Genomic DNA, 12,302 nt, shown 5'->3' with positions numbered 1-12,302 from the left:
TGCCTCTAAAATAATACTAAGGACAAGAATGAAAAGAAGTGGATATACTCTTTCAGATTTGAAGGGGTTTTTTTATCATTTTGGAGGTGGATTAGGATATCATTTTGCTGATGTAATCATGAATATGTTTTTTTCCTTTTGAAAGTGTTCAAAAATCCTTTTTAAACAGCAAATCCTATATGTTTTCTGAAAAATTCAGTAGTTGCAATGTTTTAGACTAAAATTGAAAGTTAACCTTTTTTTATTTTTCCTAGTATTACAATGACTATGGTGATATTATTAAAGAAACGATGAGTAAAACAAGACAGATAGACAAAATCCAGTGTGCTAAAACACTTATTCTTAGCTTGCAGCAGGTAAGAATGATTTACAATATTTTTATGCATGAAATTCCATACTGTAGATCGCGTCCTATCGTTTAATAGCCATTGTGAGGTATTAATGAAGAAATTCTTATGGAAGATAGGGATAAATAGGTCTAAATTGAAACACGTTTTCTGCAACTATTTGAAAAATTGCCAGAAGTCTTCCTATAGTTACCAAATATTGTGCTACGAAAAGCGTACGTGAGGGGCCGATAAATACGAAGTGAATGTAACTCTGTGATGCCTTCTTAACTCTAACACAGTAGAGTCTGTGTGGTGGGGTTTTGTGTTTTTGTTTGGGGTTTTTGTTTGTTTGTTTTTACTTTGGGGTTAGTTTGTTGTTTTTTTGGTAGGGTTTTGGTTGGGGTTTTTTTTGTTGTTTTGTTTTTTTTTAAATATTCTGAGAAGTAATGGGAAGTTTTAGTAATTCAGTATTTCTTAATGTTTGGTAGGGGCTTCACCCATCTTTGAAATTAAAACATGATTTAATGCTCTCTTCAGTAAATGAGCTTGTTTGTGTGGAGACCTGATGAATTCAGTCGAGGTCAGAGTCAGATTCATCTGCTCACATGAACCATCTGCATGAATCTTATATACAGGATCAGAACGATAAAGCCATATCTCTGCAAACCACTGTAATCCAACATAGATCTCTGCTGTTGTTGAAAGGAAAAATGTACCCCAATTTGTCCTGTCTTCCCCCGACCTTTGGTTTTGACTAGAGGTCATAGAGCCACATAGCGGATATAGATCTAGATACTGATCCTGGTTGAGAACTAACCACAAAAAGTTCTTAATGAAGCCTGTAAGCTGGCTTATCTGTATGGATATTGCCAGTACAAGGGAGGATGAGGCCTTTCCTTTTGACAGCAGCATGACTTTAAGTAGCTGGTGGAACTGCAACATAAAATACGTAACTACAGTTATTGCCGACTTTTCAACGAAGTTCACAAATTTTTGTGATATTGGGTAAATGCTATCCTTATTAGTGTTTTCTGTCTCATGAATAACCAGCCCCATATATTTTAAAGGGCAGAGGAAGTGGATGTAGTAAGTACGATTATGCACATAACAGGGAGGCAAGTAACACAATCCTAATATGGCAATAACAATAGTAACCTGAGGGGACCCAAATATTATAAAACAAACAAACCCCGACATGTAAAGTTAAACATGTAACTAGCATTTTTTTCCAGGAAAGCTTTTTCAAAAAGAAACTAACCAGAGAAGAAACACTAGAAGTGATAGTGGATAAAGGGAATAACTAAGTTGCAGTGAGCTACACCAACATAATAGAAAAGTATGCAACTATGGGCCAAAATGTATCTGTAAATGAAAAGTTAATGTTCATAGCCCTAGTAAGTCTGATTTGGGTTTTCTCTGTGTTATATGAGAGAGTGAAGGGGAGTGTGTTAGAGAAAATTAGAAAATAAAAGAAAAATTGACTGTTGACAAGAATTATAGTCAAATTCAGTAGGATGATAAAAGGATTGATCAAAGAAAAAAAAGGTGGTAAAGTTTAGAGTGTTTAGCTTTGCCAGCTATTGATGAATAGCTAAAAGTCTGATCCTCAGTGGCAGAGTTTCTGGTGTCTTTTTGGCAACTTCCCTGAAGACATGTTTCCATTTTAGAATTTCTTCATTATACTTGTATTTTGAAAAGATAGAAAAAAAAGAATTAGAAAGTAGTAGTTTGACAAACTGTAATATTAAAGACCAGGTGAGAATTTACCCCATTTATTTCTTCTCTGTTAGTGTATGTATCAGGGAATCCTACTAATTTTTAGTATTCTCAACTCCAGAACACCTCATTTAGGGAAGTGCTGAAATCTGTCATCCAACATATTTGCGGTTTGATGTGTGTTCGGATAGTGTGTGTTTCAAGGATTAACTCTGAAGTGCAGACTCTTCAAGAGTAACCTTGACTAGGCTTTCCTAAATCTCCATGTTTGTCTTTTGGGGTTGTCAAACTAAGAGGGGGGGAAAAAAAAAAAAAGGCTGTAAACCACTTTTTTACTGAAACTTAGCTCTGTGTTGATTTGTCCAAAGTTTGGCATAATCTTTTAATAAATCTCCCTTTTCATTTCGTACAGCTTTTCAATGAAATGATTCAAGAAAATGGTTATAATTTTGACAGATCATCACCGACATTCAGTGGCATAAAGGAACTTGCTCGACGTTTTGCTTTAACGTTTGGACTGGATCAGTTGAAAACAAGAGAAGCTATTGCTATGTTACACAAGTAATTGTGTGCTTTGTATTACTTCCCTTTTTGTAAACACTTCTTGACTAAGATTAAAATATCTTTTCAGTCTTTCAAAATCAGTTCGTTAATGCAAAATGCATCAGCAGTAGAGACGAGAGAGCCCATTTACAAATTAGGAGATGACTGCAGTTTTGTCCCTGAGTTAAACCTAGATGTTAAATAATGTTGATGTTCTTCAGCATCATTGTATAAGCCTGTAAATGACAGCAGTGTTGATGCTGTCATAAGAAAGTATTTTTAGTGTCTTACGCGTAACAGTAAGAAGTGATCCACTTCTTTGTCAGTGGTGGTCATGTGGGCCTCATGCAGAAAACTTGAAATGCAAGGTAGAAACATCATGACAGAATGAGTGCGTCCAGACTAAAGTTATGAATAGTGGTCACTTTTTGCCAGAATATGGAAGCATCGGATTATTGCTTTCTTGATGTAGAGGAAAGGTGTTCAGTTTTGATAGCTCTCAGTACTTAGAACTTCTTCTTTAGTTTGTGCTGTATGTGACTTAACTTTTAACTTTGTCTTAGGGATGGCATAGAATTTGCTTTTAAGGAGCCGAATCCACAAGGTGAGAGTCATCCACCATTAAATTTGGCATTTCTTGATATTCTGAGTGAGTTCTCCTCCAAACTTCTCAGACAAGACAAAAGAACAGTGTAAGTATTTTCTTAATATTCTTAATAATTGTAATGATAACCATAAAAGACATGCATCTGAATAAATACGTATTTATGTGTGTTGCGTTCACTTGAAGTGGAATCTTTGGCACAGCAAGATAATTTTATACTAATGCAGTCAAGTATAATAACAAAGGGCAAATTGTATTTATCCTTGTTGTTCTCATTGTATAGTGGATGAACGGAAATCATATTCTGGATCTGCTGTTGTCAGGCCTTTTTGTTAACTAGATGAGGAGCATTGGGTGTTAATTTCAGTAGTTACTTACCTTGACACGTTAATATGTTGTTACAGATATTTTGCATCTTTGTAATTATTTTTTCCATTTAAAGGTATGTTTACTTGGAGAAGTTTATGACCTTTCAGATGTCTCTACGAAGAGAAGATGTGTGGCTTCCTCTCATGTCCTACAGAAACTCCTTATTAGCTGGTGGGGATGATGATACTATGTCAGTGATTAGTGGAATTAGTAGTCGAGGATCTACAGTAAGAAATAAGAAGACAAAGCCAGCAACAGGGAAACGGAAAGTACCTGAAGGTAGAACTTTTCTCATCTTATGATTTACTAGAGTAGATATTCATGTAAACTACGCATGCCAATCCCTATTTGTTAGCTTGAGTGAATTTGGATGCTTTAATGTATTTTTTTTTAAAACAGGATAACTTCTGTGCATTTATGTGTCTTAGTGGGAAAATACAACACTGATTCACAAAAAGAAATAAAGGCACTATGCTGCGTTAAGTCACAGAATATAGAACTATTTAAAATACTCCGGCCAGTGGTTATAAATCCAGGCCTTTTGGGGCACATGTAAGACTTTGTGGCAAAAAGTAAAGAAATTAATTCTCAGTAAGCAGAAAGTATGTGCGTTTAAGTCATGTTTAAACATTCAATTTTAGACTAGTTTGAAAAAATTTACTGATGTCCTATGTTTCCTTCCAGCTGAAGAAAGCAGCAGTAGTGACAGTATGTGGCTGAACAGGGAGCAGACAATGCACACACCAGTCATGATGCAGACACCTCAGCTTACTTCCACAATAATGAGGGAGCCCAAGAGATTGCGACCTGAAGAAAGTTATATGGGTGTCTATCCTATGCAGCCTGAACACCACCAAGCTCCACTCGATTACAAGTACGTAGATGAGTAGGTCTGCTTTGTGTTAGTGTTCATACACAAAACCAGTTCATGTTTAAAATAGAATAATGGTCTTTTTAAGCACGCAAGTAACGTGGATGTTGGCTCAAAGGCAACAGGAAGAAGCCGCGCGACAACAACAGGAGAGGGCAGCGATGAACTACGTCAAGCTGAGAACCAACTTGCAACACGCTATGTGAGTGAGAGGGAACTGTTCCTTCAGTGGTTTGGGGAGGGGAGGGTTTATTAAATGCAGTGTTACTCTTGTATCTTTCAAGAGGGATACACGTTCTAGCTCTTGAGTAGTGTTTTTCTGTGTGTTAAAAATTTTAAGTTGCCTTAGAAAAGCAGTGGTAAAAGTGCATGGTGATGCATTTACCAGAATAGATCTGTTTGATTTCTTGCTTGCTTTTGAACTTAAATTCCAGAAAAATTGAATAGTAGCGGGCTTTGGAATAAAGGGAACTGGTTGTTGAACTGAACGCGATCTGTGGCGGATACATCTAATCAGTGCAACATGTGGAAACATCTATGTTATGTATTCCTATCTGCAGAATCATTTTTAGAAACAGAACATGAAAAATGAGTTAAAATAGGTGTTCAATGTGTGAAGCAGAAAGTTTCTGCTCAGTTTAATTCTATGATTTCTTTCTCCTTCGACTTCTAAGTTTAGAGTTCAGCCAAAAAAAAAAAAAAAAAAAGAAAATTATTCCTTTCAAACAAACTGCTGTCTTCAGCATTTCTTGATCGATACAGATTTTGTCTAACCTAAACTGACACCAAAGTTGAGCGGAATCCTGTAGTAGCAGTTTTTGTAGAACTTCCCAACTCACACACACAAAAACCTTGTGAAGTCCTCCGTATTGTGAACAAAGATGAAGACAGTCTAATGTTTCTTAAATGAATGTTGTCCTTCAGAGGTCATACATTCTTACTGTAGTGTCGTTTACTTCATTGTGATCCATCAGGTGTGCATTTTGACATGCACGCTAATGAAATTATGTTCCAGAGCTAGTTTGGCTGAGGAGGGGAAGACTAGTTTTAGAAGTTCTCTGCTTTAACGAAGACTGTGGTTCTACAGAAGAAAGTACAAGTTGTAAACTAAAACCGTGGACATATACATTGGGGAGCTTTGCATCTCTTTGCATCTCTGCTTATTTTTAATTCTTTAATACCAGTACTTCATGTAACATAGTGTGTGTGGTTTTGGGGTTTTTGTTGTTGTTGTTGTTTGTTTTTTGTGTTTTTTTTTTCTCCTTTCTTTCTTTTCTTCTTCTTTAATATAGTGACACCAATTAGTATAATTAGAATGACTCCTTACTTTTCTCGTAAGGTCTGATGTTGCATGTAGAAGTTGTGAGGAAAGAGGATGAAGGACTGTACGGGAACATCTGAAAATGAATTTATGCATCCACTTTATCACAAAGATGTTCTTCCTTGCCTTGTCATAAGGCAGGAACAATTTTTCTTTAGGTGGCAAAACTTATGTTCTTTCTCACTTGAGCATAAATACTTCCATGTAAATCTCTGAATTAGGTGTGGTTTTGATCTGCTTATCAATTCCTGCAGCCTCTCAGAAAACCCATTTAGAGGTGTGCCACAAAGTTCCATAAGTTGATCTTTGTTAGTCATTCTCCCTCACTCTCTTAGTATCTTCTAGCTGGTTAAATACCAGTTTTCTTTAATGGTAGTTTTGCATTTATTTAACTAATTAATTTCTTTTCTGTCTAGTGGAACTATAATTTGTTGGCAGTTCTTTACTGAACATTAGCTTTTTAAATATTCAGATAAAACTTAACTCGATTTAGTGCTAAACAATATGCTTTTTCTTTTCATTTCAGTCGACGTGGCACAAGTCTAATGGAAGATGATGAAGAGCCAATTGTTGAAGATGTGATGATGTCATCAGAAGGGCGGATTGAAGATCTCAATGAAGGCATGGATTTTGACACCATGGACATAGACCTAGTAAGAAATTTACTTGTCTCTTTAGTGGATTTTGGCTTTGTATTTCTGCTTTTAAAATAAGATATTTGAATCAAAGTTACCTTTTGGTAAAACAGAAAAATCATTCTTGTTGATCTCTCTGCATTCTTAAATGGCTGTGCCACTGTCTGTATACAAGCGCCATCTGTTCAAACTGCCATACAGAAAGCAAGAATACTTCCTGTAATAATGATGTGAGAGATGAACATTTATCCCCTGTAAATTCTTACCCCTTGAGAGTTCAGGTTCATTTATTACAGTTTCAAAACTCTTGTTTTTTTTCCTGAAATAACAGTTAACACCATTTATTTGCTTGCTTTCTAAAGCCACCATCAAAGAACAGGAGAGAAAGAATGGAACTAAAACCAGATTTCTTTGACCCCGCTTCAATCATGGATGAATCGGTAGGTTAATTTACATAAGAGGAGAATAATATAAAATCAGTCTTAAGGTTACAATACTCTCTTACTTCAAATTTTAAATGGAAAGAATGCAATCTTTAGGTTGTCTTCATTAGCTTATTTTGGCAGACTGGTACAGTCAGTGAGATGTTTTATGCTGTAATTCAGCTTCATAAATTCTAAGGTAGTCAGCATTCTTTGCAAGTTTATAGGATTTTTATTCTTAATACTTTATATGTAGCTATGTAAAAATCAAAAGCCTTTGAATCTGAGAAGAAAACGCATCTGGTATGGAAAAGACCCTTGCAGAGGTTGGTAGCAAAGAGCTTTTAAAAAAAAAATAAAAATTGTGCATACACAATATTAAAGGCAAGTTTCCTGTTGCGATGAGCTTAGTTGAGTGACTCTGATGTCATTACTAGTTGTCAGCAATGGATGGTTTGCATTGTGGGTTTTGTTTTGGTTTTTGTTTATTTATTTTTTTAAAAATTGGCATATTTACTTTTGTGCATAAGTAAGATAATGGAGAAAATAGAGATAATACAGATATCTGTTTATAGAGATGAGAGGTATTTTTTCTTTCCATATAAAGTTTTAGGTCCAAAACATCCGAAGTCTGTAGTTTCTGCTTGCAGTTGCCCTTTTTTCCGACTTGATAAATCTGCAGTCTCTATTCTCTTTTAAAAATCTGCATGAGGGATTCCTTCTGTCTTGAACCACTTGTAATGTATGCAGCCATTTTTGACCTTGTGTAGCTGGTACAAAATTACACTGGAAATAACAAGCTGCAGCAAGCCAGCAGAGGACAGTACAACAAGGCTTCCTGGGAATCTTGGACAGCTTGGTGGAATTTGGAAGACGGTTATGTATTTTTTTACAGTATTGTTGCAGTGTGAACCTGTTCTTGTTATGGGAGAAAGAAGTCTTAAATACTGTTTTACATGCAAATCCATATATTTTGTACCAGTAGGCCTTTGCTTTAGTAGTAATGAATCAGATTAGGTTGTACATCTAGCTGTTGTGTGTTCTGTTCTTGAAGTAACACCAAGAAAGTATATGACCTGTTCTCTGACGTTCTGCTTTAAAGTAGTTCTTCCCTTCCCCTACTTGATTTTTAATTGATTGATATGTGAAATACCAGTCACTTTTTATTCTGCCAATGCCGAAAATTGGGTCTTCTACAGGTGCATTTCATTGAGTTCAGAAACCTTTCAGCTTTTCGGTTTCTAAAACTAATTAAGAATAGTTAGAATAGGTTTACTGGTAGCTAGGTTTCGTTCCTATTTATTTCTCCTCCATCCCACGTGAGCCCAGGATTTGCTAGGCTCTCCTTAGCTGCACTGTGGGAGTAGCACCACATGAGGGCAGCCGGTGACAGCCACATGGCTCTGCAAGCTGTCGGAGCCAGCCCTGGGAGCCTGGCGGTGGCCTGCCTCGGTGGGCCAGCAGGGCGAGCTGGGGGCCTGGCGGTGGCCTGCCTCGGTGGGCCAGCAGGGCGAGCTGGGGCCCGTCCCCCCGGGTCCGGTCGGGGGGGCCCCGCCTAGCCCAGCTCTCTCCCAGGCAGGGCGCAGCAGGGGTGGTGATCCTGGAAGCAGGGCTGTGGAAAACAGCTCTCTTTAGCATAAACCCCACCTAAATGAATTTTAACTGCCTCAATGGGGAAAGCTCTGCTAATGGTTTAGGAGACAACAGGAATCCGTATTAAATCGGAGCTGAATTTATCAGTCAGTATTTTAAATGCAAAAAACCCCTAATTTCATAAATGCAAAAAACCTTCTCTGAATAAAGTTAATTTGCTTTATTCGTATAATTTATTTCAGAGGTCCCTTGTTCTTGGAGTTGTTGCACTTGTTTTTAATAGACCTAGACATAATAAAGCTGTTTAATTTATTCAGATACACATGGTTTATGATCAAAATTTTAGTCTGTCTTCTCTTTTTTTGATGTGTCCAGTTATTGCTGGCACCAGAGGCAGTTGTGTCCTAGTGCGCTATATTGTATGATGCATCTAAAGTGAATTTAATACCAAGAACAGTAAAAATTGGTTTGTAAACAGATAAATGTGAACAGCAGTGTTAAGGTTCAGGAAAATTAAGTCTCTCATGGCTCTTACTGATTTTATAAAGCCCTATAAAAGCTAGGGCAGTCACAAGATCTGGATCTTCTGGGGGTTTTTTTGGCCTATCAGTGGTGATACCTATATCCATTGGCGTAGAAAACCATATGGCTGCTCCCACATGGGAAGTGGAAACTGATTCTTTGCTTCAGGAAAGTTTTTTCTTCACTTAATCACACAGTCTCCTGAAGGACAGTATTTTGATTTTACCTGACTATTGTTTGACTTTTTTTTCACTGTCTTCCTGACGGAGTTGATATATTTAATAGGAAATACTAAGTTTGTGTCCTGGCTAGCTGCTGTGAGATGACCTGTTGTTTTTATAACACAGACAGGGCAGCAGCCAGAGTGCAGAGTGTTTTGTCCCAGGCTTAGTTGCTGGGAACTACACACTTGATTTCAAGTTAAGGCCTACAGAATGCCATTGTCAAAGAAGTCTAAGTTAGGCAACTAACTAAAAATTATTTTGCAATTATTACCTAAAATAATTAAAGCACAGTCTTTAGCACATTCCTACTGGACCTAGTGAAATTCAAGTGTGGGAAAAATACTTTCTAATGAATGAGGTGCCCTTTTCATATTATTACATAAATCAGAAGTGTGGTGAATCTGGTTTGGAAGAAGAATAAACTTATAATGCCTTAACATATCTTGAAGTGTCTTAATCTTAAATCATATACTAATTGCTTTGTTTTTGTTAAATGTGTAGTAGACTACAAATTGACACCATTTCTAACTTTTTTTTTAGGTTCTTGGGGTGTCAATGTTTTAATACCAGAGCAGCAAATAAATCAGTGGTGAAGTCATTTTCTAAGTGGAAGAGGAAGTTTTTCAATACAAAATTGTGGTAGATACAGTGAAATTCTGAACAGATTTTTCTCTAAGGAGAATGACATGCTTTCAAGATCAAGTGCATTGAAGGGGCAGTTTTGTTTGCCTGAAAAAAAAAGAAATGTAAAGGACAAGTAAACAATTTGAGGATAAGCTACACTTTTTGTTGGGGAAAAAAAAAAGTCAATATTTTATTTATGTGCTATCAGTTTATTTCCGGATCATAAGAAGTATTCCCTCTGAGTTTTAATCTAACAGTCTGAGAGGTGTTTGGTACAGATTTGAGCCCCTCTCTATACATTTGCTGGCTATACTAAATAATCATGAGCTCTGCTGGATTGCTGTTTACATCCATGAACTGAAATAATAGATGGATTGGTTTTCTTACAGTGATAGAACCAGAAGAGTGTCAGTATTTTAAATTAAATGCAAACTTCCGCGACATAAGGTTTGTATTAATTAATCATGGAAAAAATACATAAAGCAGAATTTTAACAGCTTTTTAATCTAAAACACACTTTTGTTCCAAAAGCTTCATGCTAGCCTTCTCAGAAAGGTCCATAAACTATGAACTACCAGAAAGTAACAGATCTCAGTCATATGCTTGCCCATTACCAACCCTGAAAGTTTGCTTGTCCTTTAAGAAAAATGTAATGTTGTGAAATTCCTTCCAGTAGTGCCACTGTATTTTGTCTCCAAATAAAAGAAGCTTATTGTAGTATGTTTGCAGAAAAATTCTAAACAAAAATTATACAGCTTATTAGAGTGTGGGAATAGGGATCTAAATTTTAAATAAAATTATATATATATATAAATTGGTGCTGATTTTATAATTGCGCAGTTTGTTTAGTTTTTTCTTACTTTTAAATTCCAACTTAAAATTATGAGGTTTCAGAAATATATTGAAAGTTTAACAATGTTTAAAAATAGAAGAGCATGAGAATTCATGCTTTAAAAATGATTTTTAAATTTGTATTTTATATTGTTTTATCTATCTGTCTTTGCAAGCAGTCTTCAGGTTAAAGATACTTCTAACAGGTTACAGTACATTTCCTCTGTATGTAAATTAGATTGGATAATAGAAATTCATAAACAACCCATAATATTCTTTGAAAGCTAAGCTTTAAACTTCATTTTGTGTCCATTCACAAATAAATTAAATTTGGTCTAAAACAGAAAGTGGATCTATGCCATTTTGACATCGACTCATTTTGCAAGGCTTAGGCAGCTAGACATCATTTTAAAGGAAATATTAACTTATATTACATATGTATATTTTTTGCCAGTTGTCTCTCAGTTCTTGAGGTATATTATTTTAATCATTCCATGCCTTAATATGCTTGCAATACAAGAATCTCCCCAAATGGGTGAATACAAAAAGGCTTCCTGATTTTAGACTCAGAAATTAAACATTCGGCTGTGGTAGCCAAAAACCATAGATTATCTAAAGGATCATGATAAAATATAATTATTTTACTAAGTCATGGGGTAACAACAAACTCAAAACTAGATCTGCCTAACTCATTTTACATAAATAAATACTCTCATGTCTAAAAGTACTGCCTATATTGTTTTTCACACCACTGCATTTAATAGAACTGCTGAGAGGACTGTATATATGATTTTAAACTTAAGTTGATTTTTCTTACTCTTGAAGGAGTGTTTCTTTGTGAAAGCAGTTCTTACAGCTTTGTTTTCAACCAGCTAAAAATGTTTTATATATTTACCTTAACCTGTTGTCCTCCACATTCTATTGTCCTAATTGTACTGTTTTCTGATTTGTATTTATGTCTTGAGACAGTAACTTTTTGAATAAAAATAAACCTACAGTATGTTGTATGTTTGATCTTTTTAAATCGGGGCTAGGGGAGGACAGTGAAGAAAGGGGTGTGAGTAATGCAAATGTTATGTTAATAGAAATCAAAATCTTTTTCCATGTCTTTTAAGTGTTTGTCTCAGAGTTGGGATAATGTATGAAAAACTGCACTGTTTTATATTTGTAATAAATTGTACAAGTTTTTAAAATGTGAATAAAGCACTAATTGGGTAATAATTTAAAGTAGAAAAGTTAATGCAATCATGATTGTTTTAAATATGCTTTAATTTGAGATAAACTTGTTAAAAGAATTAGTGTAAATACAGAATGAGCTTTTCGAGAGGTTAGTACCTGCAAATAAAATTTTTAAAATTTGTATAGAACTTTTACATGCCAAGAAATCAATGGTTAATTATTTTTGTGTTACGGTTTTTAAAGGTGTATCAATAGCCTTTCTGTTGGTTTCCTTCTCCTATTAACTTTTATCTGACATTATTCAGAATGCTTTTGATTCAGACATCGGAGATATTGTGTATAGTCCAATTGAAAAATACCACCAAAAGCGTATGCTACTTTGCATTTCTTACATTTATCATACACCTGGTAAGCACTCTAAGCTTAATTGGCAAGAGGGCAAGGAAGTGAGGGGAAAAACCCTCAACGTCTCTTCCCCTCCCCCTGCCCTCCCCTCAGCCACTGGGCAGCTCCGGCTGC

At 35.7% G+C, this 12,302-nt stretch overlaps 1 protein-coding gene across 27 annotated transcripts in view; it reads left to right on the top strand.

Annotated features, from left to right (window-relative positions):
• Positions 1–12,302, top strand: part of STAG2 (STAG2 cohesin complex component) — a 91,114-nt gene that overhangs the window by 69,696 nt on the left and 9,116 nt on the right. For 20 of the 27 annotated variants that reach the window (XR_015702580.1, XR_015702567.1, XR_015702568.1 and 17 more), the window contains exons 26-33: positions 255–356; positions 2,458–2,606; positions 3,152–3,280; positions 3,635–3,840; positions 4,246–4,435; positions 4,521–4,634; positions 6,280–6,406; positions 6,751–6,828. Coding sequence is in view for 8 of the 27 variants with exons in the window: in XM_087748561.1 (XP_087604687.1) it covers positions 255–356; positions 2,458–2,606; positions 3,152–3,280; positions 3,635–3,840; positions 4,246–4,435; positions 4,521–4,634; positions 6,280–6,406; positions 6,751–6,828 (1,095 nt within the window). In the remaining 19 variants the exon portion in view is untranslated. The other 7 variants (XM_087748555.1, XM_087748560.1, XM_087748556.1 and 4 more) reach the window with 5 other exon arrangements.

The sequence above is a fragment of the Nipponia nippon genome, unplaced genomic scaffold (genome assembly GCF_047370975.1).
Source record: "Nipponia nippon isolate SJK-2023a ecotype South Korea unplaced genomic scaffold, ASM4737097v1 scaffold_12, whole genome shotgun sequence".
Lineage (NCBI taxonomy): Eukaryota > Metazoa > Chordata > Aves > Pelecaniformes > Threskiornithidae > Nipponia > Nipponia nippon.
Note: the sequence above shows the minus strand (reverse complement) of the source record. Positions and strands in the feature narration are given on the sequence as shown.